Source organism: Peromyscus californicus, unplaced genomic scaffold (genome assembly GCF_007827085.1).
Source record: "Peromyscus californicus insignis strain IS unplaced genomic scaffold, ASM782708v3 Scaffold_24__1_contigs__length_46423439, whole genome shotgun sequence".
In the NCBI taxonomy this organism is placed as follows: domain Eukaryota; kingdom Metazoa; phylum Chordata; class Mammalia; order Rodentia; family Cricetidae; genus Peromyscus; species Peromyscus californicus.
Window position 1 is genome coordinate 43,536,530 of NW_026294535.1, and position 26,554 is coordinate 43,563,083.

The 26,554-nt window shown below is 53.6% G+C and overlaps 2 protein-coding genes across 9 annotated transcripts; one reads left to right on the forward strand and one right to left on the reverse strand.

Annotated features, from left to right (window-relative positions):
* The first annotated feature begins 1,655 nt into the window (after positions 1–1,655).
* Dctn2 (dynactin subunit 2) lies at positions 1,656–18,410 on the forward strand. The gene is made up of 14 exons (XM_052753573.1): positions 1,656–1,917; positions 2,841–2,909; positions 11,495–11,591; positions 11,752–11,813; positions 12,367–12,465; positions 13,010–13,170; positions 13,275–13,422; positions 13,745–13,810; positions 13,963–14,001; positions 14,163–14,240; positions 14,330–14,401; positions 14,940–15,042; positions 15,124–15,215; positions 17,968–18,410. Exons 1-14 carry the CDS (start codon positions 1,882–1,884, stop codon positions 18,052–18,054), a joined length of 1,209 nt encoding a protein of 402 aa, XP_052609533.1. The 5' UTR covers positions 1,656–1,881; the 3' UTR covers positions 18,055–18,410.
* Positions 18,411–18,555: 145 nt separating this feature from the next.
* Positions 18,556–25,794, reverse strand: Mbd6 (methyl-CpG binding domain protein 6). 8 transcript variants are annotated; one of them, XR_008221723.1, is made up of 14 exons: positions 25,521–25,793; positions 24,439–24,502; positions 24,122–24,258; positions 23,720–23,822; positions 23,432–23,594; positions 22,159–23,208; positions 21,353–22,011; positions 20,967–21,120; positions 20,687–20,859; positions 20,161–20,577; positions 20,024–20,076; positions 19,641–19,704; positions 19,357–19,529; positions 18,556–19,092 (listed from the first exon to the last, which is right to left on the reverse strand). XR_008221723.1 is itself a non-coding variant. In XM_052753560.1 (13 exons), the coding sequence occupies exons 3-13, from the start codon at positions 24,232–24,234 to the stop codon at positions 19,455–19,457; spliced, it is 3,024 nt and encodes a 1,007-aa protein (XP_052609520.1). In that variant the 5' UTR covers positions 24,235–24,258; positions 24,439–24,502; positions 25,521–25,793; the 3' UTR covers positions 18,556–19,454. The 8 variants fall into 8 exon arrangements, 7 of the variants coding, with proteins under 7 accessions (XP_052609520.1, XP_052609521.1, XP_052609525.1 ...); XM_052753560.1 differs by having other exon boundaries at positions 18,556–19,529; XM_052753561.1 differs by having other exon boundaries at positions 18,556–19,529; positions 24,122–24,312.
* Positions 25,795–26,554: the final 760 nt, after the last annotated feature.

Genomic DNA, 26,554 nt, shown 5'->3' on the forward strand with positions numbered 1-26,554 from the left:
TCCAGGCTGTTCTTGCATTCCTCCTGCCTCAAGCTCCCAAGTGCTGGGAGTATGTGTGAGCCACCACCACGTCTGGCTTGAGAACTTCTTTTTATCCTGGGTATGTCTTTGTATTTCTCTACCAGATAATGATGGCGATAGTACACAGTAGGCTTTATATCTGTTTGTCCGTCCTTCTCCTCCTCTTCTGCTGTTGTCTCGAGACAGGGTTTCTCTGTTAGCTCTGGTTGTCTCTGCCTCCCAAGTACTGGGATAAAAGGCATGCACCACTACGCCCTGCTTCTCTTGTGTTTTAAAAATGGCTCAGTGAGATGTCTTGGCAGGTACAGGGGCTTGCCAACAAACCATGACCAGAGTTTGATCCCCAGGTCCCTCATGGTGGGGAGAAAAAACAAACAAGTAACAGTTGTCCTCTGACCTCCAAACTCATGTAGAAGCACTCGAATGCACACTCGTGTGCGCACACGCACACACACACATAAATACATAAATGCAATAAATTAAATTAGGGTTTCTTTTTTTTTTTTTTAAGACAGGGTTTCTCTGTGTAGCTTTTGCGCCTTTCCTGGATCTCACTCTGTAGACCAGGCTGGTCTTGAACTCACAAAGATCCGCCTGGCTCTGCCTCCCGAGTGCTGGGATTAAAGGCGTGCGCCACCACCGCCCGGCTAAATTAGGGTTTCTATTATCATATATTTACTTGGGAAAGTGAAAAGAGTACCTATACTATGTCTATTCTCAAAATACTATGTGCAAAGCCCTGAGTTCAATACCCAACACTGAAAAGTGGGTTCCAGGCCACCCTGGGCTACATTTTGAGACCCTGTGTGAATTCCTTCCTCCTAATTTCTGGGGATTATTGATGAGATGATGACCACCATGGAGTGTTCGGTCAGACTTGGAGTCATCACTTTTCCGTTTAGATTTCCAAGTTTTGAAAAAAAGACCCATAAATAGCATACCCAGATAAAATTTGAATTTCAGATTGTTATATGTATATCACAGATATAATAAGATGCATGCTTTTATACTAAAAATTGCTAGTTGTTTATCTGAAATTCACTTTAAGAATATTTATTATTATTATGTATTTTATGTATATGGGTGTTTTGCCTGCATCTATGTCTGTGTACCACGAGTGTGTCTGGCGCCCTCAGAGGTCAGAAGAGGGCATTGGATCACCTGAAACTGGGGTTATAAATGGTTGAGTCATCATCTGGGTGCTGAGAATCAAACCTGGGTCCTGCGAGAGCAGCCAGTGCTCTTAACCGCTGAAAACATCTCTCCAGCTCCTGAAATTAAAATTCAACTCGGAGCCCTCTATTTTGTCCGGCAGCCCTAATCTGAAAAGGCCGCTTCACTTTTCCATTCGTTCCCTACATTTTTACTAAATCTTACCGTTATTCACAAGGTGACCGAGCTGTTGTGATTTCATCTAGCCCCTCCTTTCTCGATGTTCGAACATAGGAATTTATTATGCAACCCCTTTCACGGACTATTTAAAAAAAAAAAATGAAAGAAAGTAAATTGTCTGAAAGAGCTCCCTAAGAGGTGTGTGTTATTGTCGCTCCCAGCCCCAGGGGGCCGGGACTACATATCCCACAATGCCAGGCGGCGTCCCCTCGCCATGACCTCATTCTCCGTCGCTCCCACCAATCCCCGCCGCTCCAGGGGTGTGGTAGCCGGCCGTCCTCGCGACGACTTCTGCCTGTCCCCGCTCCTGCCGGGGCTGCTCCTCCTGTCGCGAGACTTCCTGCTCCTCCGCCGCTCCCTTTACCGTCGCCTTAGCCGGGGACCCGGACCCAGCCTCTTCCCCCCAACCCGCTCACCGGCCCCGGCTCCACCGAGGCCTCGGTCCCCCAGCCCCGCCTCGCCGCCGCCATGGCGGACCCTAAATACGCCGACCTCCCCGGCATTGTGAGTACAGGGCCGGGCCCGGCTCCCCAGACCGTGCCCCCGACCTCCCGAGGACCCCCCAACAGAAGCCAGGCCGCGACCCCTCCCGCTGGCAGCCCCTTCTCCGCCCCCAGGGTTATACCGCCGCTCGCCCATCGACGGCTGCAGCACCTTCTGGACGGCCGACCCAACCGGGCCGGGCCTTTGGACTCGGCGTCTGGCCCCCTTTGCTGGCAGTAGCCGGTTTCTCCGCCCAGAGATCGCCTCCGGGCGTTTGCCGCTTGTGCCCGAGTGTTTGTGTCGCCCATGTCAACACTGCCCTTGTCGCCCCAAATTTCCCGATTGCCCCCCCCCCCCCCCGCATCCTTCCTCCAGCCATAACTCACCAGGCCACTTGATGATGGCCTTCATGTCGCCAGGGAAGAGGTCACTGTCGCAGAAACCTTGCGCCCGTGGGGAGCTCTGCCCCTCGGGAGCACCTGTGCCTGCTCCCCAGGCACAAGCCGGCATTTAACGCTTCGTGTGCGCTGCTCCGTCCGCATTCTCAGGGTTGGGAGGTTGGCGCACAGGACCTGAGTCACTCTCAACCCTTGTAGCAGTGGAAGTGGTTAATGCAGGGCCTAACTCAAGGAACCTTTAGCTGCTTAGGACAAAATAGTTATACCAAGGACTGGCCTCTCAGCCATGTCCAGGGTAACATCTTTCTTCTTCACATTGGTCATTTATCACCCCAGGTCCCAGTTTGTACCTGAGTTTATCCCACTGAGATACGGGAGCTGACATACTGTGGGCAGGGGGAGTGGAAGACCCACAGAATCCTTGAATCACAGTCTGCTTTTTGCCTTAGCCTGTTCAAAGGAAACGGAGTGGGGTGGGGGGGTGGGGTGGGGCGAGAGGTGAATGCTGGGGTAGTGAGACTGGGTGGTCACTGCTTCTACCTGCAGGCCAGGAACGAGCCAGATGTTTATGAAACCAGCGACCTACCTGAGGACGATCAAGCAGAGTTCGATGCGGTAAGACCATGTGCTGCCTCAGGATCCCTCTGGACTGACCTCTCCCCCCTCAGCTAGGGAGAGCAAGCCACAGCAATAAGTGGGTATGCCAACCCCAGCCTGGGTGGTACGTAGGTCCCAGGGCTTTCAGAGGCCTTGCTGAGCTGGCAGCCACCAATGAACAGTGCCAGAAAGGAGGGTCAAGCCAGTGGGACCACAGTTAGCTAGTCTTGCTGGTAAAATCCAAGTCTTAGGTTTTCTAAATACACTTGAAATATCTCAAAAACAGTTTCATTCTGGATTAGTGATTAATTAGGCCCCTGGGTTCTAATCCATGCTTTGAGTTAGAAAGCTTGAACATGAATAAATTGCTTAAGGTTGAAGTAGGGCTTTTTGTTTTATAATATATGTCACTCAGTGCATTCTCATTAGTATTTGCCAAGAACTTGAATTTGAACTATCAGTAGCCATTAATAAATGAATGACTTGGAGACTTCAGAAAGATAAGAGGCCTAGTTAGACCAAAGTAATTTTGAGGAAAAGCCTAAATCTTATAATCAGTGGCGCGAAGAGACCATGGCAATATGTTAGGTTTGTTGGGTGAGCTCTGAGGAGTCGTTGTGGACACGTGTTAAGCAGGAAGGGAATTATTTTGTATCATTTAACAGAATATGTTCATTCTGTTTTGATTTTTGCCCAGTGCAGAGGAAGAGACATACATCCCTCCCTCTAAGGAGCCCTTGACTAATGTGGCAATTAGGATGCACACAGGAAATAGAAGAGTTAGGATACATGTAGGTAACGTAAGAAAAAGCCTAAAGTGAATGAACAGAAGTCAGTATAGTGCTGTGGGGACAAAGGCCCAGCAGTGGCCTGTGTAGATCTTGTTTTATTATTTCCGAAGAAGGCTGAGCTGGGCTCACAGTGATGCTGTGAGATTTCAGTGAAGGTGTGGCCAGAAAGCCATGGGGACATTGTCAGCAGGCCCAGTTTGTGTGTCTGTTAGTCCTGTGGCCATGTCTGTGGGCTGGTTAGTTCTGGGGAGCATTGGTGGCTGGCTTACAATGACATGGCTTGGCGTACTCACTTATTTTGTTTTCCCCTGTGGGAACGTTTCCTGCGTTGTGGGATGGCTTGCCTGTCCCTTTTCTCAACAGTGTTCCTCGTGGCTTCTGTGTTTGCTGGCATGCCAGTCCACCTTTCCCTCCTCCCTCAAGCTTGAGTATCTGGAGATAATGCAGAATGTCATAGCCCAAATACTTGAATGTAAACCTGTCACTCCAAGAGGTATCTTTGTTAACCCTGTCCTCATAGAGTAGCAAAGTACATAATGAGGAATTCCTGTCCTACATCAATCAAAGATGGCTTAAAATCTGCCCATAAAATACCAAGCCCTCACTGGGCGACGATGGTGCATGCCTTTAATCCCAGCACTCGGGAGGCAGAGCCAGGCGGATCTCTGAGTTCGAGACCAGCCTGGATACAGAGGGAGTTCTAGGACAGGCACCTTAACCACACAGAAACCATGTCTCGAAAAACCAAAAAAAAAAAAAAAAAAAAAGCCCTCGTAGGAGATGGTGAATGGAACTCTGCCCCCTTTCCCTTTCACTCACTGTGAGGCAGATGGACAATACCACAGCAACCCTGTTTCCAAACAAACAAATGCATCATCATTTTCTTTTTGAGGGTACGGAGGTAGCTCTTAATAACAAGAAGATGGTACCCATTCTGTGCATGATGGAGCCTGACTATGAAGCACCCATTGGCCCCTTTTCCTCACTGAGCCTGAGCAGACTATTGATGTAGCAGCTAATGGCCGTGGAGGGAGGACACCCAGAGAGTTTGTTTCCGGCAGCGTATCACCCAGGAAGCTGGGTGGTCACCACCAGTGACGTGAAGCTGCTCTCATCACTGTGGCTCAGCTAACTTGGTAGAGGAGTGTATGTGGAGACCTTCAGCAGCTCTTCAGGAGCCCGGAGAGCTAAGTTATTTCCTGATGTCAGCTAATGTCTCTGGCCCCCTTCATGTCCCTATGGGCCTTAGGAAGGCAGCTTTCGGGAAGTAAGCTGCATAATGGCTCTGCTGCTGCTCATAACCCTGACGTAAATGTGCAACTTGAGGAGCGTTGCAACTGTAGGCCTCACCCACCTAGAATTGTGACTGTGAGGCCTGCATGCTGGCTGGGAGCCTGTCCACTCTTATCTCCTGTGGCTGAACCTGAGGTCTTCAGCCTCTGCTGGAATCTCCGGATTGTTTTCAACTTTAATTTTATTTGTTTTTAATTTAAGTCATACATGCATGGAAGAAAAAAAAAAACATTTAAAGCTGTGTAGTAAGAAAGTCTCCCACCACTGCCTGCCACTCAGTTCTCTTCTCTGGGGACAACCAATATGGCCAAGTTGTAAATAATTTGGGGGATCTGCAAATGTTAATTTATTTTATTTTATTATTTTTTTTTTTTTTGGTTTTTCGAGACAGGGTTTCTCTGTGTAGCTTTGCGCCTCTCCTGGAACTCACTTGGTAGCCCAGGCTGGCCTCGAACTCACAGAGATCCGCCTGGCTCTGCCTCCCGAGTGCTGGGATTAAAGGCGTGTGCCACCACCGCCCGGCGATTATTTTTTATTTTATGTTTGAGACAAGGTCTCTTATTTCACCCTGTCTGGCCTAGAACTCCCTATGTAGACCAGGCTGGCCTGGAATTCAGAGATCCACCTGTCTTTTTCTCTGCTTCCCAAGTGCTGGGATTAAAGGCGTTCACCACCATGCCTGGCTTCCAGGTGTTAATTTAAAGGAATATCATGTAGAATGGCCGTAATCGAATTTCTCTACCGCCAAAAAAAAAAAAAAAAAAAAATTGGAAGGAAATAATATTCTTCAGACCTTGATTGCTAGTTTAACTTAAAGTATTATGATTCCCATAGTGGGAAGGGTGGGGCAGGAAAGAAGTAGAAGATTTGGTTTGTTTTTTTCCAGATGTTCCCAATTTTTCTTATATTCCTGTAGAGCAATTTTAACAGGATGTAAACTACTTTACAACAGGAGTGGACAGGAAAACAGCAGCCCTTCCCTTCACAGTATGGGAAAATATGCATTTCAGCCACTCCTGGGTTGGTTAAAACAGTGTTTGGAAAGCTACTTCCCAAATGGAATGCCCTCCCCTGGGCCCACAGCCTGCCTTGAGTCAGTAAAGCTTTCTGCTCATGGCTTAGGCTGAGAAAATTAAGAAAGCCTCAGTGGAAGAGGACCCAGCTTTCCCTGTGTGATAGAACTATTCCCAGTGCCACGTGAAGGAAGATTTCCTGGGTCTAGTTGGGTGGGGCCCCGACTGACGGAGGTTTCTTCCTACAGTTTAGAGTATCATAGAATGTGCTTGATGTGATCATTGACTGTTGGCACACTTGAACTTACCCGAGTTTTTCCTAACGCTCCCCTTCCTCCCTCCTCACCACCCTGCCTGGACGCTAGTTTGCACAAGTAAGCCCTCAACGCTTCTCTCTGCATGCTGTGTTCTTCTGCCCTCCTGCATGCAGTGCTCGGCCATTGCCATCATCGTAGCTAATTGTTTCAAATTCCAATGAGTCCCATTTGGGCCTTGCTGGCCTCATGTTTAAAGATCACTAATCAAAGTAGAATCGCAGCTGTGATGCACGAATCACTATGAATCATTGTCTCTTCGCCTTGTGAGGTCTGCAGAATAAAACTGAATAAAGGAGGGAATAGAAACATGGAGGCCTTTAGACAAGACGGGGTAGACTTGGAAGGGTTGCAAAAGAGATGTTTATGAACTGGCCTTCAGCCATTCTCCACAGAGGTGGAGGACAGAGGGGAAGGGCAAAACCCATTTCCGAGTTGTTGGTGGATAACTGGAAGAGAAAGCACTCATTTGAATATTCTCCCGTGCTAAGCCTTGGAGAAAAGCAGGGTGGAAGGTGGTGTACGCAATTTTAGGATGATAATTTGGGTTCTCTGTGTTTTCTGAGCCTTTCTGTTTCTGTATTCCTCTTTTAGAAATGGATGGGTGGTCAGCATCATGTTGGCCCATCCTGGACAGTTTTATTCTACAGCTCTCTCCGTGTTCCTTGTCACCATGGGTCTGAAGTCCCCCTGGCTGAAGTATTGGCATAGATCCTCAGAGGTGGCACCTTCCCTGTCTGATTGAGAACCTCAGGTCTTGTTCTCTGAGGCACAGGCACTTAGCTAAACAACCATTAATGAGAGGGAGTGGGAGTCATGTACCAGGTCAGCTGGTACCCAGGGCCAGAGCACTTAGAATTTTCTAATTTTCTGTGGTATATTTCTGTGGTAACTGGTACTACTCCATATTATAGGAATTATGCCCTAAACGGCATCCCTCAACCTACTCATAGCATAGATTGATAATACTGTCTGTACCATTATTCATCCTTGTTTTATTTTTTGTTTGGTTTGGTTTTTGTTCTTCTCCATTATGCCCTTCCCTCTTGGTTTGAACTCGACTTCACAGCCAATTGTCCCCCTCCCTGTCCTTGAGTTTCTCCCATGCTGCTTTGAGCTTGGTGAGACCAAGTCAGAAACAGGTGTAATACCTGCTTCTCTTGTGTTTGCACATGTCACCTGTGGGTGACATCTTAGGGCCTAGGGTCACTTCAAACATGGGCTAAAAGAGAGGCTAAAATAGAAGAGGAGCCGTGGTTGGGTTGGATTCTGGGTTTGTCCAGTGTATCTGGATGAACTGTTAGAAAGGAAGCGCATGCTGTCCTTCACCCTGAGTTTTCTGTACTTACAATGGCGGTCAGCCTCCACCTGTCGGCCCACCCTCAACAGAGCTAGAAGGGCGGAGCACACACACACCACTGGAGTTTCCCTTCTAGCAGTACAGAACCCACCAGTCATGCTTGGAAACAGGGCCTTGTCTCTGTGGCCTGGACTAAAGTAAGACTTCTTTGAAGTACATTCATCCTTCTCCATGTCCAGCTCTGTGAGTCTTGTGGTCAGGGCTGGTGACTGTGGATCTTGGGGTCCTCTGGGCTCTTGTGCTATCGAATAGTGGCAGAGTCCCCCTGTGACAGAGCTGTCACAGAATGAATTACAGGTCAGTCACCTAGAGAAAGCAGGCTCCCACCCTGTAAACTAGTGAGGGAGATTCCCTCTTGGGAATTATGGGCCCTCAGTCAGTGACAGGCCCTCAGAATCTCCACATTCTCTGCTTCACATCCTGCCATTTCTGCAGCCTCCCTGCCACTTGGGCCTTCTCTTCCTGCACTTTTCCTGCTCTGCACCAGCTTGTGACATCTAACTCCTCATGCCCCATGACCACTGCTAAATGGCTAAGCCTCATGACATCTTCACCACCAGAGAGGAAAGGGTCTCATGGTCTTCTTTCTCTTGGGGCATATTCTGACCTCAGCTAAAATTCTTGGCCCCCAAATTTTGCTAGGCTCCCCTGGGGCCCTGTGGTGCAGTGTTTGAAGACTGTCATGTAGTGCATGTGATAATTGCTAATAACAATTTTGTCTTTTTTTTTTTCCCTCCCTCGTCCCTATCCCCCCACACCTTTTCCTTTTTAACTCTTGATTTTCTCACCTCTGGGGAACCTACAAGGAGCTGGTAAGAAGCCCTACCTTTGGTCTGCTTTCTAACGGGGTGTGCTGGGGTGGGCAGTTTTTCTCTGTCCTCCTGTCTCCACTGAATCTTGGGACTTCCTAGTCTGCCCCACTCCTGGCACCCTTTCCTGTCTCACAAGTCACTGTGGTGGCGTGGCAGATCTTTGAGATACTGGTGGACTAGGTGCTATCTGAAGACCAGCATGTGCAGCCAGCCTGACCCTCCTGGGGCCACTGCTCCAGATGTTGAGATGTTGAGAAGATGCAGCGCTGGGTAGCCCTCCTGCCCAGGCCTTGCTTCTGCAGCAGGACATCACTCAGAACCACTGAAACTTTTCCTTCTTAATATTGATCCTTGGTTGCTCCCATCTTTCCCTGTTTAAGAACAGAAGTCAGAAAGTAGGTTCTCCCTTGCAGAGCATCCGTCTGTGAGGGCTTAGTGCATGTGGGCTGTGATTTGACTGTCCTTATTCTTCAGGTTTTGCCTCCCCCACCTTTTTCTTTTTTCTCTCTTTTCTTTTATGTATATGTGGTAGCAGAGGTCAGACTCAGGGGCTTGAGCATAGTAGGTTGGTGCTCTACCACTCAGTTACATCAGCCTTCTTCCATTCCTCTCTTTTAAATTAAGATGGGATCTCGGGCGGCGGTGGTGGCGCACGCCTTTAATCCCAGCACTCGGGAGGCAGAGCCAGGCGGATCTCTGTGAGTTCGAGGCCAGCCTGGGCTACCAAGTGAGTTCCAGGACAGGCACAAAGCTACACAGAGAAACCCTGTCTCGAAAAACCAAAAAAAAAAAAAAAAAAAAAAAAAAAGAATGAGTTTTGGGCTGGAGAGATGGCTTAGAGGTTAAGAGCACTGACTGCTCTTCCAGAGGTCCTGAGTTCAATTCCCAGCAACCACATGGTGGCTCACAACCATCTATAATGAGATCTGGCGCCCTCTTCTGACCTGCGGTCATACATGCTGTATACATAATAAATAAATAAATCTTTAAAAAAAAAAAAAAAAAAAAAAAAAAAAAAAGATGGGATCTCACTGTGTAGACTAGCCTGACCTGGAATTCACAGAGATCACCTGACTCTGCCTCCCAGATGCTGGGATTAAGGGCATGTGCCACCACATCTGGCCATCTTTTTTTTAAGAGTGTTTTTGTCTGGTTTTGGTTTTTGAGCAGAGTCTTGTTTTGTGACCCTGGCTGGCCTGGAACTCACCCCCCTGCCTGAGCCTCCCAAGTACTGGGATTACAGCGTGAGCCACCAGGCCCAGCTTGTCTTTTTGTTTTATTAATTCATTCATTTTGAGACAGGGTCTCACTGTGTAGCTCTGGATGTCCTGGAACTCACAGAGATCCACCTGCCTCTGCCTCCTGAGTGCTGGGATTAAAGGTGTGCCCCCACCACCTGGCGTTATTTTTATTTTTTGAGACAGGCTCCTGCTGTACCATTCTTTAGTCTAACTGGAGTTGGTTATCTTCCTGGGTGCTGGGATTACAAGCACGTGCCTCTGTGCTTGTGTAAAAAGGACATTTCTGCCTTGCTGGCTTTTGTGGAGAGAAGCGGTGTGCTTCCAGGAGTCTGTTTCATAGGACGGGCTTGCCTTGCTTGAGCTGGTGTCCTTGGACAGTTTAGAGACCAGAAACCACACAGCTGCTCAGCACCCGAGGGCCTCAGAGGCAAAGAGGGCGGCCGGGATTCACAAGTCTCCTCTCCATAGGACTTGCACGGGGCCACTGAGCCCTTCTGTTTTCCCTTCCCGTGAGAAGGGGGCTGCTGCTTCCTAGTCACCCTTCTCCCGTCCTGTCTTTAAAGCTGCCGCCCACTGGATCCTTCTGTGACTCAGAGTGGAGGGAAGGATGGAGCCTCCCTCTGGCTGCTGCCTGCTCTCCGGTCCTGTTTTTCCTCCTCCCTGCTCCCCACATACCCACACACAGGCGGCAGAGGTTCTGTCTGGATGCAGATAGGATCGCCTGGACAGCTAGCCTTACCCCAGCACAGTTCATTGAAATCAGCACCTAAGAGATGGTGCTGGAAGAGAGAGAGAAGCTTTGCTAAGTAACTAATGTGCAGCTAGAGTTGAGAGTCATTTGCCTAGATTCGGGACTGAGGACTGGCCTTGCCTTCCTGCTGTGGAACAGAGAGGTGTTAACCCCCAACCAAAAGCACTCCCAGGCTCCTCCCTTCCTTCAGCACCCTAGTGGTCTTCCCTGGTTGGAACAGGAACCTGCATCCTGAGTGCTGTCTTGATGTAATTACTGGGAGCCTCCACCTCAGTTCTAGGGCACTGTATTTCCCTCCGCCATGTCCCCTCCTTGAGTGCAACAGAGGGCTCAGGGACAAGAGCAGACATCTGTGACGAGGGATGGACTCTCCGTTCCTTGTGGTCCTTCCCCAAGGTGTCCCTTAAAAAACCCGCTGAGCCTTGCTACTTCGCCCTGAGCTGTCCACCCCACAGTAACAGAAACCAGGCTTCTAGGCACACTCTCTGCCAACCTCCTTTTACATCTAAGAGCTGGTGTCTTACCTTCAGCAAGATTGAAGCCTACTGTTTACACTCAGATTATTGGCCTCACTGGAGGCCTTCCTTCCTCCCTTCCAGCAAGGATAAGGAGTCAGCTTTCTGTGGACTTGCTCAGCCAGGAAAGGAGACTTGTTTTGGGGGGAGGCAGTTAAGAGAGGTCAGAATGGTTTCTCTCCCTGAGTGCATGGTGTGTGCCAGACAACTGGGAGGGGTTGAGAGAGGGCGTATATACAGAGTGGGTGGGGGAGGTTACGCTGCCTCTTTTCCTAGCTAAACCAGGGTGTTAATATTTATACTACTGAGGCTCCAGCTTCACCAGGAAGCTTCTCTTTCCTGGATTGAGCCTCCTGTGTGGGCAGCCTGGAATGGAATCACTCTTATTTCCCCTTGGAATATAGGGCCCAGTGCCTTAGTAGCTTGGGGGTTTTATGTGATTTTATGGGATAGTGAAATGCTAAGGTGGGAATGGGGTGGGCTGCCCCTGACCTAGACTCCTGGTTCCCTCAGGAGGAGCTGACCAGCACAAGCGTGGAGCACATCATTGTCAATCCCAATGCTGCCTATGACAAGTTCAAGGATAAGAGAGTGGGAACAAAGGGACTCGGTGAGATTGGGCTGCGGTGGTGGGAGTACTAGAAAACAGCCTCAGGGTTTCCTGTCCCCAGCACTCGGTGGCGTGTGCTGCGGGGAGGGCTCCCTCCGGTAGGTGTGTGACTGCAGTGAGCCTAGGCCAGGCCGCTCAGTTCACCTTCTTTTCTTGGCAGATTTCTCAGATCGCATTGGAAAAACCAAGAGGACGGGATATGAGTCTGGAGACTATGAGATGGTTAGTTGTGTGCGTGGATGTGCGTGGATGGGCGGGGTGGTGAGCTCACAGCAGACATGCAGCTGGGGAGTGAGGAGTGTTCAGTTTTGTTTTTTAAGATTCATTTATTTTTATTTTGTATGTGTGAATGTTGGCCTGCATGTATGTATGTGCACCATGTGTGTGCCTGATGTCTGGAGAGACCAGAAGAGAATATCAGACCCCTTAGAAAGAGGGTCACAGATGGTTGTGAGCTACCATGTGGGTGCTGGGAACTGAACTCAGGCCTCCTGTGAGAGTGGCCAGTGCTCCGGGTGCTGAGCTTGGGGAGATAGTCTTGTTCTGGGTTCATCTGGTTGATTTCCTGAGGAGCCGAGCAGGATACAGTTGAGGGTTTCTGCCCCGCTGCTGCTCTGGAGTCTCCAGGCCTCTGGCCGTCTCCTTCTCTTCTGTCCCAGGGCACTGAGGATTCAGGAGTTGGAGAGATTCCACGACTAGGTCCAAGATTTGGATAAATTCTCGAGGCTCCCTCTCACGGGAGCTGTAACACCTTCTGTGCTTTCTTTCTCTGTAGCTTGGAGAGGGTCTGGGAGTGAAGGAGACACCTCAGCAGAAGTACCAGCGACTGCTGCACGAAGTGCAGGAGCTGACGACGGAGGTGGAGAGGATCACGGTAACTAACAGCCTCTCTGCCAGCTCTGCCTTTCAGAGTGTGGGGCTACAGGTCTGTACGTAATGCTGTTAAAGCAGTCTGCTGGGGGCAGAAGACATGGCTCAGCGGTTAGAGCACTGGCTGCTCTTCCAGAGGACCTGGGTTCGATTCCCAGCACCTCCATGGCAGCTGCTAACTATGTGTAAGTCCAGTTCCAGAGGTTCCAGCCCCCCACGTTGACACACATGCAGGGAAACCACCAGTGCGCAGAACATTTAAAGCAGTTTTCTTAGTCTGCTGTTCTAGACTCCATCCTGGGGATGTGCAGGGGGACTAGAGAGACTAAGAGCATGGGCTGCTCCTCAGAGGACCCAGGTTCTGTTCCCAGCACCCACTGGGTCCTCACAGCCATCTGTAACTCCAACTGCCATGGCACACAGACATACAGTTACAACCCCCGTGTATATAACAACTGAAGTCACCTGGCCGTAGCGTTCCTTGAGGGCATGCTCTTCTCTCTGTCTCCATTCCCATCACCCTCACTACCCACCTCTTCTCCTGTCAGACGACAGTGAAGGAGTCAGCCACCGAGGAGAAGCTGACCCCGGTGGTGCTGGCTAAGCAGCTGGCAGCCCTTAAGCAGCAGCTGGTGGCTTCCCACCTGGAGAAGCTGCTGGGACCCGATGCTGCCATCAACCTCACCGACCCAGACGGAGCCCTGGCTAAGTGAGTGCCCTCCTCGTGGAACTGTGAAGCGCCAAGTCGGGAGGCAGCCTCTCCGTTCTGTAGTCCTCAGCCCCAGGTCATGCTGTTTGGTTCTCGTGACCCAGGCGCCTACTGCTGCAGCTGGAAGCAACAAAGAACAACAGAGGGACTTCAGGGGGAAGGGCCGCAGGCGGGGCCCCCCCAGAGAGCACCCTTGTCACTTACGAACTCCGCTCTCGGCCTGAGCAGGACAAGTTCTCACAGGCCGCCAAAGTAAGTGTCCTTTTGGAGGATCAGGCCTGGGGACGGGGGGCTGCTGGGAAGGCTTTGATTCCCCTGGAGTCTCGCTGTCCTTGTCTCCCGTGCATGTCTGTTTTTTGAGGCAGGGTTTCCTGTAGTCTAGGCTAGTTTGGACTCAATATGTAGCTTAGGCTGGCTCTGAACTCCAGATCCTCCTGCCTCGACCTCCCAAGTGCTCCATCTAATTCGAATTTAAATTCCAGATTGTGGCTAGGGATGTGTTCCAGGAAAGGAGTCCCTCGGAACAGGAGAGCGGGGATGGGGGTTGCAAACCTCACCTCCTCCTTCCCTGTAGGTTGCAGAACTTGAGAAGCGCCTAACGGAGCTGGAGGCCACTGTCCGCTGTGATCAGGATGCTCAGGTCAGGGGCTCACCTGTACTTAGCCAACACCCTGAGCACTCAGGTCCAGTGCTCCCCAGAATGTGGAAGGGGTGAGTTAGTGGGTGCCAGGTAGTTAATCCTATGGAGGTATGAAGATTGCTGATTTCTCTCCTTCATCCATTTCCCATCAGAATCCCCTTTCTGCAGGTCTGCAGGGAGCCTGTCTTATGGTGAGTGTGAAAGCAGGGTTGTGGGAGTGGATTACATATGGCAGTTACTTTGGGGTATAGTGGTACATTCATTAACTCCAGTGCAATGTAAAAGACCTTTTTCTAGTCTGATTCTTTTCCTGGTGACACTTGTCCAAACCCTTCCTTCCCCCACACTCTAGGAAACTGTAGAACTGTTGCAGGCCAAGGTGAGCGCCCTGGACCTGGCAGTTCTGGACCAAGTAGAGGCCCGGCTGCAGGTACTAAGTGGAGTGCCTCTCGGGTTCTGAGTAGCCTGGGACTTGGGAAACCCTGGGTGCCCCCTCACCCTTAACACCTTTGCTTTCAGAGTGTCCTGGGAAAGGTGAATGAGATTGCCAAGCACAAAGCCTCCGTGGAGGACGCAGACACACAGAGCAAGGTCAGGAAGAGCCTCCCATCTCTGTGCCCCTTGTGCAGAGACGGAGAGGTGTAGCTAGAGTTTTCCTGCCTGGCCCACAGTCAGGACAAATCTCTCTCACCCGCCAGTCCCACAGCCACTCAGACCCGACCAAGTAAACACAGAGACTTATATTGCTTACAAAGTGTATGGCCGTGGCAGGCTTCTTGCTAACTGTTCTTACAGCTTAAATTAATCCATTTCCATTAATCTACACCTTGCCACATGGCTCGTGGCTTACCGGCATCTTCACATGCTGTTTGTCATGGTGGCGGCTGGGGCAGTGTCTCTCTGACTCAGCCTTCCACTTCCCAGCTTTATTCTCCTCCTTGTCCCGCCTACACTTCCTGCCTAGCCAATGGCCAATCAGTGTTTTATTTCTTGACCAATCAGAGCAACACATTTGCCATACAGAACATCCCACAGCAGAGAGGTTCGGGTCTTCTGGGGGTAAGAGAAAGTCAAGGCGGTTGGTCTGCAACCTGAGCCGTCCCTTGTGGGCCCTGTCCTGTTCTTTCAGGTGCATCAGCTTTATGAAACCATACAGCGCTGGAGCCCCATCGCCTCTACCCTCCCCGAGCTGGTGCAGAGACTGGTCACCATCAAGCAGCTCCATGAGCAAGGTGTGAGGCTGGTCCCTAGGCGGGGCCTGTTGTCCCCGTCCCCGTGGATCTGCTCTCAGCCCTGCCTCTCTTCTTTTGTAGCTGTGCAGTTTGGTCAGCTCCTGACACACCTGGACACTACTCAGCAGGTGATCGCCGCCTCCCTTAAGGACAACGCCGCTCTCCTGAGTCAGGTGCGTCAGTCTTCTGGCTCCGTCGCCACTTTGTCCCGACGCAGGCATCAGAGGTTCTCCAGCCCTCCCTCGGAGGGGTTTGTCTTAGGGCTTTGACTGTCCATTCTGTGTTCATAGTTGTGCCCAATCTAGTAACCTTTCTCTCTAACCTTGGACTTTTTGGCAGAAGGTGGGGGATGTCAGACCGAGTCTCATTCTGGCTGGCCTGAAACTTGTTTTGTAGACCAGGCTGGCCCCAGAGTTGTGGCAGTCCTCTTTTACCTTCTTCCCAAGTGCTGGGGTCACAGAAATGTGCCACCATGCTTGACTGTTTAGAGACAGGCCTCAAATTCACAACTAAACAACCCTTGCTGCTCTAGACTCCCAGGGGCTGGAATGAGGCCTGAGCACCTTCTTTGTTCATCTTTTGGTTTTGGTTTTGTTTTGTTTTGGTGTTTTGAGACAGGGTTTCTCTGTGTAGTTTTGGTGCCTGTCCTGGAACTCACTTTGTAGACCAGGCTGGCCTTGAACTCACAGGGATCTGTCTGCCTCTGTCTCCCGAGTGCTGGGATTAAAGGCGTGCGCCACCACCGCCCTATTTTTTATTTTTATTTTATGTGCGTTGGTATTTTGCCTGCATGTTATATCTGTATGAGGATGTCCGATCTTGGAGTTACAGTTGTGAGCTGCTCTGTGGGTACTGGGAACTGAACCCAGGTCCTCTGGAAGAGCAGTCAGTGCTCTTTTTTTTTTTTTTTTTTTTTTTTTTTTTTTTTTGGTTTTTTCGAGACAGGGTTTCCCTGTGTAGCTTTGTGCCTTTCCTGGAACTCACTTGGTAGCCCAGGCTGGCCTCGAACTCACAGAGATCCGCCTGGCTCTGCCTCCCGAGTGCTGGGATTAAAGGCGTGCGCCACCACCGCCCGGCAAGCAGTCAGTGCTCTTAACCACTGACCCATCCCTCCTGCCCAGGTTTCTAGAGTTGTGTGTGCGTGTGTGTATACCTGTGTGTGTCAGGAGTGCACTCAGCTGTGCCAAAGGTCCATGTTGAATGTCTCCTCACTCTCCGCGTTCTTATTGAAATATTTGAGTGTGTGTGCACACGCTTATGGAGATCAGAGGCACCAAATCCTTTTGCTGTGAGCTGCCCAGTGTGGGTGCTGGAGGCTGAGCTTGAGCCCTCTGCAGAGTGTGTGCTCTTGACCTGAGCCATCTCTGCAGCCCTTCCACCTTGTTTTTGAGACAGGGTCTCTCACAGAAATGTCTGGAACTCAGTGCTCTCACTGGGCTTAGAGCACTCTGAGTCCCCTTGCCTCCAACTTGTACACATACACTTGGGGGCACTGGAGTGAAGTACCATTGTGCTCACTTTTATTTATTTTATGTGTGTAAATGTCTTTCCTGCTTGCATGTCTGTGTACCATAAGTGTGCCTAGTGCCTAGGGAGGCCAGAAGTGCTTGTTATCGAAAACTGTGAGCTGCCTTGTGGGTTCTGGGAATTGAACGCAGATCCTCTGGAAGAGCACCAAGCGCTCCTCTGAGCCATCTTCCCAGCCCCTTGCTCACATTTTCACACAGGTCTTGATGCTTGTACAGGAAGCACATTATCCACTAAGTCATCCCCAACCTGTTTCTTCTTTTGAGATTGATTTGTGTGTAGGAATGTTTTTCCTCCATGCACAGGTGCATCGTGTGTGTGCTGGTGCATGTGGAGGTCAGGAAAGGTGTCAGGTCCCCTGGAAGTGCAGTTACAGATGCTTGTGAATCACCACGTAGTGCTCTAAGAACAGCCAGTGCCCTTAACTGCTGAGCTCTCCAGCCACCATTCCTGTAGCAATGCTCAGCACATAACTAGTACTCAGTTTCTTTTTCTTCCTGCTGTAGGGGGAGCAGCATCACAGACCACCATCAAAACAAACAAAAACAAAAAGCAGGCCAAGCGTAGTGGTGAAAGCCTTTAATCCCAGTACTTCCAAGGCAGATGCAGCCATTTTATTGAGTTTGAGGTCAGCCTGGTCACCATAGTGAGTTCCAGGCCAGTCACAGTTACATGAAACCTAGTCTCAGAATAAATGAAAAATGGAGAAAAGAAAAAGCCAGGTGTAGTGGCACACACCTTTAATCCCAGCACTCAGGAGGCAGAGGAAGAGGGTCTTTGAGTTTGAGGCCAGCCTGGGCTACAGAGCTAGTTCCAGGGCTGCAAGGGCTGTTACACAGAGAGACCCTGTATCAAAACAACAAAAAAAAGAAAGTATTTGGTAATTTTTCTTCCAGCTTTCTAAAATTCTGAACTGTGAAACCTTGATTCCATCAGTCTTACTTGTTGATTACCCTTCCATAAAGTCAGCAGTTCTGAAGGCAGGGTGAATCGGAGTTCTTAGTCACGCAGACCCTGACCTAAGTCCATAGTACTCTGAGAACAGTTTGGAAACTGCTGCTACAAACATTCCCTCCACCCATCCACCCACCCACCCCTCTCAAAGCCAGAGCGCCAAAGCTGTGGCTCCATTTCTTTCTTTTACTGTGACCTGGAACTCGCTCTGTGGACTAGGCTGGCCTCGACCTCAAGAAATCCTCCTGCCTCTGCCTCCCAAGTGCTGGGCTTGTAAGCGTGGGCCACCATGCCAGGTCTGTGCATGCCAGGCAAGCTCTCTACCACTGAGATCTGTCTTAGCTGCTGTTTCTTTTTCCTTTAGAGAGAATTTCTTCTGGGTGCTCCTCGTCTCCAATGGACACCTGAACCAAACAAAAATGAGACTTCTCTTCCCCTTTGTAGGTGCAGACAACTATGCGTGAAAACTTGGCCACGGTCGAGGGGAATTTTGCCAGCATTGATGAGCGGATGAGGAAGCTGGGGAAGTGAGCATGTGGGGAGCTGAGAACAGGGGTGACCCGTGCCCGAGCTCTGTGAGAGGCTTCCACGGGGCTTCCCCTTCATCATAACTCCCAGCCCCATCCCACTTGACAAAGGGAGGGGTCTTGCATGTGGGGTGTAGACCCCTCCCCTGACGAATAGAGTGGTAGCTGGGGCTGTTAGATGGGAGTCTGTCCTCAGGCCCAGTGGATGAGGATGTGGGCCCAGCCACAAGCCAGCTCCTGTCCAATAACTGCTTTGCCTGGTGTGGGGGAGGACTGGATCCTGTCCTCTAACACAGCTTCTGTGGCCGACTAGGATACTGTACAACTGTTTCTGACCATTAAATGCTGTTGTACTGTGTAGCCTCTGCTGTTTCCTGGGTTTCAAAGAGGAAGCACTGAGACAGACATGCAGAGCATAACAGTCTAAGCCACACTATTATGAGACTATTTCAGTTGTAATCTGTTCTTACCAAAGAACTGAATAAAAATGATACAGAGCCAGAACCAGAGTTTCAAAATATTCTCATCTGTTAAATTAAGAGTGTCTCCCATAGAAAAGCAGTGGAGGCCCCACAGGGCAAGTACAAAACAGAATTCAAACTCCCAAGGGTCTTGTCTTTACAAAAAAGGCAGGAGGCAGGCAGCCCCTGGACAGCTGTCGTGCTGGCCGAGCGCTCCGGTTGGACCACGTTGCATAATCCTCAGTCGCATCATCACATGTCTGAGCGTTTCGATGGGGGAGAAGGGGCAGTGTAGTGTGTATGGAGGAGAGGTCCGAGAGGTCCTCTGTGCCCCCTTACCCCCTTTTATATCCCAGAGGAAAGCGGAGGGAACCTGGCTACACTTTGAAATGAGGCTATGTGTTTCAATCCTGGGGTCAGGGGTAAGAGGGGATCTGTGCTTTGAGCAACCTGAGCCAGAGGCAGAGGGGTGCTAGAGGGGCGAGGGAAGATGCATGATGCTTATTGCTTTGTACCTTTCACTGGGAAGGAGAGGGCAGCAGCCAGCAGTAGCTCACAGGTTTGTAAACTGAGCCTGCTGACTTAAGAAGGGAGGCAATGAAGTCCAATTAAATATAAAAGAGTCATTTGTGCAAAAATAACTTAAACAAATAAAAGACCTGGGGAAGGGGTGTTCCCCTTAGCGCCTGATGGGGAGAGGGCCATATACCACCCCCCCAGGCCTCTTCAGTGACATGGCTTTGGGGGGGAGGGGGTGAGCTTCCCTACCCCCTGCAATGGCTCAGGATGGGATTTGTAGGGGAAGGGGTTGCATTTGTGCTCTGAGTGGGGAGTAGTGCCCCCACCCACTGTCCACAGGTGCGCGTGGCCGGCAGGGGCTCCCAAGGCTCAGCACTCAGCTCTCCCCAGGCAGAGTCAGGTCCAGCAGCTCCAGGTGTGGCTGCTATGGGGCCAGTTTCCTCCTCTTAGTTTTGGCAGGACGTCCAGGGCGGGCCCGGGGAGGCAGAGGGACAGCCGCCTGTGCAAGACAAGTGCAGAGAAGGGGCCATGAGCGAAGGTCACAGGAGTCGTCTTCCTCTTGGCTCACTCCTCCTGCTCTAAGCACACACCCACCCAAGCCCACACTTACTCGGGTGGTAGGACTGGGTTCCAAGGTAACGTCCTGGCGGGAGCTACTGCTGTTCCGGGCAGGGCTGCAATAAGGGTACAGATGATCAGGAACAGCTCCCAAGCACCAGGTGAATTTCAGAAGGCTGGGTGAGAAACTGTCTACATTTGGATAGTAAAGGCATAATATCCTTATTCATATTCAAATAGCTGCCATTTTTGAAAACCAAGCCACTACTTGGGGCCAGGGGGTATATAGCTCAATGGTAGAACACCTGGCCTGACATGCACAAAGCCCTGGGTTTGATCCCCAACACCACAAAAATTAAGATGACACCAAGCCACTATGTGGACATTTCTAGAGTCCCAACAGATAGGTGGCACAGGGGTGGGCCTCACACTCACTTGTATTTTCTCCTCCGGCCACGACGAGACTTTCTGACTGTCCCTGGGGGCACCTGAGGAAAGATGACAGTGTACGTGGGAAAGTGAGAAGCGTGCACCAGGGCGCGGAGGCTGAACCGTACATCGTCACAACTTACCTTAAGGTCCTCAGAATGGGGCCCAGAAAGGGGTGGATCCTTGGGCTCAGCACCCCCTTCAGCTAGCTCCCCATTATGCTGCCAGTGGTGGGTCCTTCTTGGGGACCGTTCCATTTGTCCATTGAAGCCACCACGTGTCCCCCACTTGAGGGCCAGTCGGCCAGGCTCTCGGCGGCTGCCAGGCTTTCGGCCTCTGCCTGGCCTGGTCTCACCATTAATGCCCCTAAGCCCCCCTCCTCCCCTCCGGCCCCGTTTCCCTGACCCCCTCCCAGTGAGCAGCTCAGGGACTGGGGGGTCAGGAGAACCGTGGGGTGGGGCTAAGGCACTGAGGGGAGGCCGGGCAGGCTCCGGTTCGAGGGCTGAGGCGGGGCTCTCGGGGGGCAGACAGGGGGCATCTGGCTGCTCTGGAGGGATCTGCTGGCAAAAAAAAATCTCCATTTCAACCAAAGTCGTCGTCTGTACTCAGAAAACCTTCCCAGTTTTCAGAAAGATTTTCTTCCTGACAGAGACCCACCCACTTGCTCACCTGGAGACTCTGTAGCAGGCAGGCTAGGGGACTAGAGGTCTCTGACAGGGAGGGGGGTGCCCCCGCCCCAGGGAGGAGCTGCAGTCCTAGCTGGCTGGAAAGGAGAGGGCCAGGAGGCTGCAGCAGGCCGGGGAGGGTCCCAGGGCTGCTGGTCAGTGAGGACAGGTCACCTGCTGAGAGACTCGAGTCAGGGACTCGCCAAGACAGGCTGAGCCGAGCCCAGCCTCTCCACCCGACGGTCCCGGTTTCTTGCCAGTTCTGCGTGTTTCCTTCCACTCACCCAGCAGGCTGGCACTCAGCAGAGGGCTAAGAAGTTGGGGGGGTCTCCCTGAGTTGGAGGGGGCCTTGCCCAGAGAGGAGGCCCCCAGGTCAGTAGTTGCCGTGGTGACACTGGAGGTAGGTGGTCCAGGTTGGGGGGCACTCAGGACACAGGGCTGCGGAGAAGGGTCACAGCGATGGTGACGTGTTTGACAGACTCACGTACCTTCACAGGCACGTTCCGACTGAAGCCTCGAGTGAGGTAGGCCGTGCTTATTAAATACAGACTCCCTTCTGTACCCACCCCACCCCCAGCCAAGACGAAACCTTCCTTAGGGGCCTCAAGGACGAGTTCCCATCCTGACTGACTTCTCATTCTGCCCCACCAACTCATACCCTAGGCCTTACCTGGGGGGGTGTCCCCGAGGGGGGGTCCAGGCTGGCAGCCAGCAGCGCAGAATTTAAAGCTATGAGGGTGGGGGGGGCTGAAAGTGGGGGGAATAGTAGGGGGGGCAGGTCTCCTAAACCTGAAAACGGCTCCCCACTTGGACCCCCGGCCCCCTCTGCAGATCCTTCCCCATCCCCAGCTGTGGGGCCCAGGGCCAACAGGGGCAGAAAAGAAGCAAGAAGGTTGCTAGGGGGTGCAGAAGGAGGGGGGAGGAGGTCTGAAGGGGGCGGAGAAAGCAAAGAAGCCACTAGAAGCGAAGGCCCTTCGGGCTCGCCTGGGGCTAAGGGAGGGCCAGGTCCCCCTGGTGGGGGCAGCAGGGGCTCAGGGGGAGGCTGTCCTCCCCCGGCCAGCACACCAAATAAACTGTGGCTAAGTAATGGAGAAGGTGGGGGCTGTCCCAGACTCAGAGGGAGAGGCAAGGCCCCCAGCATCCCTGGGAAGCCAGCTCCACTGAGTGCCAGGCCCTGCTCAGGGCTGGGGAAAGGGAAAGCCTCCCCCCCAGCCAAGGGAGGCAGAGGGCAGGCTGGGCCCGCCCCCATCCCCAGCCCATCAGATGGGCTTTGAAGCACAGGACTGGGGACCACAGGGGCTTTGGAGGCAGCTGGTGGGGCAGGGGCACCTGCAAGAGAAGAGAAATCCAGCTCCAGGCAAAGACCCAGCCTCCCCAACACAAACCCCCAACCTCCAAAGAGCTCTCCAAACCCTCCCCCCCCCAGGGCCCTGGATGACTGTAGAGCCAGGCGGAGAAACCCCGTGGCACTCCTACCTGGCACACTGCTGAGGCTGCCACTGGTGGTCCCAGGCAGAGAGGGCTGACTGGGGTGCCTGGGCGGGGGAGGGCTCCCTGAGGAGAGGGTTGGGGGAGGAGGAAGGTGTGCATCTGACCCCAAAAGGTTAAAGCTTCCATCCGAGTGGGAAGGGCCAGGGGTGGGGAGTCCCAGTAGGGACAGCACAGAGGGGAGGATAGGCTGGGATGGCTCCGGGAGAGGAAAGGCCTGGGGGACAGGAGCAGGGGCCCGAGGACGGCTCCGTCGAGGGGCTGGAGGGCCTCCCCCTTCTAGCAATCGCAAGACAGTTGGGGGCCGGCGAGGCCGCCGCTGAGAGGGCCGGGGTGATGAGTGGGAAGCTGAGGGTGCCTGGGCACGGGGCCTTCGGCCCTGTAAAGTGCTGGGAGGGGGCAGCGGGGGATGCTGTGCCTTGGCCGCTGCAGAGAGTAGGCTGCTAGCAAGGAATGGGGGTGCCCCAGGCCCCTCCACTGTGGGGGCCCCTCCCAAGGATCCCAGGACCAAGGGCAGGTGCATAGTGGCTGAAGACACTGGTGGCTGAGTGGCAGGACCAGAGGGACCAGGGGGAGCAGGGAGATTATTGCTTGGGGGCAGGGGAGGAGGTGTTAAGGCATCACTACAGTGGAAGAGAGGAGAGTCTGAAGGTGGGGAGGAGGAGGCATGAGGGGCTGGAGGAGAGCCCAGGTCAGAGGGCACCAGGCTGGACCGGAGAGACGCTCTCCAGTTGTAGGAGGGGGCATTGAGGCTGATAGCAGGTGGAGGAGGTGGGGCTGGGGAGGGAGCATTGCCCCTCGGGAGGAAACAAGGGCTGCTGCTACCCCCAGAGGGAACTGGATCAGGAGGCCGTGGTGGTGGGAAGAGCCCTGCAGGGCCGGTTAGAAGGGGGAAGGACTGGGGAACTGAGGGGGCTTCTTGGGGAAGGGAGCCAGGACCCCCGTTAAGAGGGGTTGTAGGAGGAACTCGACAAGGAGGGCGGACAGAGGGGGGCCCTGGGGACACAGTGTGGAACATCTGGGGGCTTGCTCCCTCTCCTGCAATAAATGAGAAATGGAGGGTCAGCGTGTGGGTCCCCACCATGAATGTTCTTGTCCTCTCCAGTCCCAACTCCCACAAGTTCCCAAGCTGATGTCCGTCACCCAGCAGTCCCCCCCTCCCAACGCCACCCTGTGCTTCCCCACAGAGATCATCCACCTTCCACCTTCCAGGCCCTCAGGTTTCTTCCCTCATTCTTCTCTGAAGTGGCAGAAAACTCACCAGGAGAAGAGTGTGAGCAGGTGGTCTCCATGCTGCGGTACAGAGTTGCCATGGCAACAGCTTTCCGCCTGTGGTTGCACAGCTTGGTCATGTCCTCCTCTGATGCAGGCCCCACCCCAGCCCCGCCCGGGGTCACCGGGGCCAAAGGGTCAAAGTTGAAAACCTGTAAGGTAAAAAGCATGGGCAGGGACACTGAGAGGTGGACTCTTAAGAAGGGACCATGAGGAGTCATTTGGATTAAGTCTTCTGGCTTATGCCTACAGTTTTTGGCATCCCCAGGACTCTGACCTTGGGGACATTGAGTGGACACTCCAGACCGCACTTGCAGGTCCCATCGCTGAGGAGGTAGCTCCGGGTTTGCTCCAAGGAAGACAGCTCTGTGCCACTTGGGCTGGGAGAGAACAGGGTCATGGGTATGGGGTTAACTGTCAGCCAATCTGGAGAAACTTCCTAAAGGACAGTTAAATGCTCTCCTGGGAAGGGCAAGGCATAAGGATGCGAGAAGAAACAAAGAGGACTGAATGGACTCAGAGACCCAGAGATAAAGAGCAAAAGGGCCTAGGAAGGAGGGAACAGAGGAGAGCAACAAGGTCCCCGAAACTGAAGTTCTGAGAGGAGGGGTGAGGGCAGCAACCTCGGGCAACAGGAGGTAGCGGGGCCGAGACAACTCGGGGCCCTGCAACGCCATACCTGATGTAGAGCACAGCACCTTCTCGCACACAGCGCTGCCAACCGATGGGGACAGATGTGGCCACAGGGCCCCCAGCTCTGTCTGCTCCACTGGTCTCATTGCCCCCATTCATTGTGTGTGATCGGCTCCCTTGCGCCTGATAACACAGACATCCATGTGGGCACCAGGACGATTAAACTGGGCTGGGTACCTGAGGGAGAATTCCAGGGAGGCAAAGGCAGTGGGAGACCCAAGGAAACTCAGGCTTCCTGAGTGGCAAAGGGACCCCCTCGGAGAGCTGGGGAGGAGGAATCCTCTGCCACACCACCATGGCTACCTGAACATCTCTGCAAACATTGTGGGGTCCAGTCTAGAGCCGGGGCCACCAGCTTAGCCCACACCTGCAACACAAGGGGAGGGAAGGCCGTTCAGAACCCACCGAACTCAAGAAAGCCCCACAGCCCAGAACACGCAAGGAAAGGCCCGTAAATAACATGACGCTGTGCCCACAGGACCTCAGAGATCTGCTGGCCATGTTCACAACTGTCCTCTCCAAGCCCAGTCCCTGGGGACCAGAGGAGTTCAGCACCTCCATTCCCAAGAACCACAAAATCACACCTTAATTTCTTGACATATGAAAGGCTAGTTCTCTTTGTCTAGGGACAGAAGACTTCAACAAGGAGTGTGGGCTAATTCCCACAATGCCAGGCCACTAGGAAGTTCCCAGTGTCTGGCCACTGCTGTCCCCTCCCCCAGGAAGATCATATAAAAAGTACAGATTGCCCTACAGGTCACCAAGCAATTGCCCAACTGCCTGGCAGGGTGGTACCAGCAGAACCCCCCCATGCCCACCCCATCAGACCATCTCAGATCTAATTCATTTGGAGCTCGGGAGAGGCTGGAACCAGAGTTCTGTCTTCCTCCAGGATCCTGAGAGGCTCCTGGTCCTCTCTCAAGCCGAAGAAAAGGGGACTCGTAATCTCCCACCGCCTTCCAATAGGCACCAAGAAGTATTCTGTGACATGTGGGGACGACCCTTAACCCTGCAGGTATCCTCACCAACCTCACCATCGCTCCCACCGCACACTGACGGCTTCCAAACTTTCCCTCTCATAACAAGGCGCCCTGTCACCCAGACTGCTTCCTTCAGCTCGGGGAGGAGGGGAAGGCAGCCGCACGAAGTAGGAAGGAACTTGGGGAGAGGGCGGGTGGAGGGTGGGCGAAGCGCTGGAGGGAGGGAGGTCAGGAAGGCACAAGTCAGGCACCGGAGGGGAGGGCCGGCGGGGGCAGGTGAGGGTGGGGGCCGCGGATGGGGCCGGGGAAGGGGCCGGGAGGACGCGGAGGGGGCAGAGGGTAGGGACAGAAGGGGAGGAGAGAGCGGGGAGGGGGAGGGGCGGGGGGGCCGGGCCCCGCACTCACCGCGGCCCATGGTTCGGCTGGCCCCGCCCTGCGCAGTCGCGGCCCAGAGGGTGAGTGGGAGGGGGTGGGAGGTGGGTCGGTGGAGCCCGAGCCTCCGGTACGGCCCCGGCCGGTCTTAGCAGGAAGCGCCGCCGCCGCCGCCGCCGCCGCCGCCGCCGCCGCCGCGGATCACCGAGCGGCCTCCCGCGCATGCGCCATAGGGGCCAGGGGCAGCCCTGGGGATTCCGTTCCCAGAAGGCACCGCGCAGGCTGCCGCCGCCGCCGCCGCCGCCGCTGCCACCGCCACCGCCGCCGCCGCCGCCGCCGCCGCTGCCCGGACGGGAGAGGGGCGGGGCCGGGCCCCCGCCCAGCGGACAGCAGCGAGCCAACAGGAGGGGACGCGGTGCGCATGCGGGAGCGCGCCTACCCCTCCCCCACCACCCCCCATTAATCCCCAAGAGAACAAACACCCCACGCGGCCGCCGCCGCCCCCCCGCCCGCCCTCCGCGGAAGGATCTGGGCCTCTTCCCAGGCCACCGGTGGCCAATCCCAGCCCTCCCCGGGGAGGGGCCCCCGCCGAAGCCACAGTCCGCGGGGGGAGCCAGGAATGTCAGGCCCGGGAGGGGCCGGCCCTCAAAGATGAAAGTCGCGACTTGCCCTGCCCCGCCCCGCGGGCGTCCCGGGTTGTGCGCCGAGACTTGACCCGCCTCTCCAGGTCAACATGTCACAACACGACCTCGGCCTGTCACCGACAACCCGGTCCGTCGGCAGGCCCGCAGAGGCCCTCTGGCCGAGCCCGCCCCCGCCGCCCCTAGCAGGACGGGGAGGACGGTCTGGAGCGGAGCCGCGGGCCGGCCGAGGACCTGTCACTGTCGCCGGCCCGGCCCGGGCTGCCTCTGCGTGTGCGCCAGGCCTGTGCGCATGGCACAGAAGCACATTCTGCGAGGTGTTTGTACTTTCCGTCGAGTTGCCTCTGCGGCGCTCTTTTCCCTTCACCTCTTGCTCTTTGGTTTGCAAATGGGTAAATTAAGGGAGACTCCGTGTTCCCCCTGACA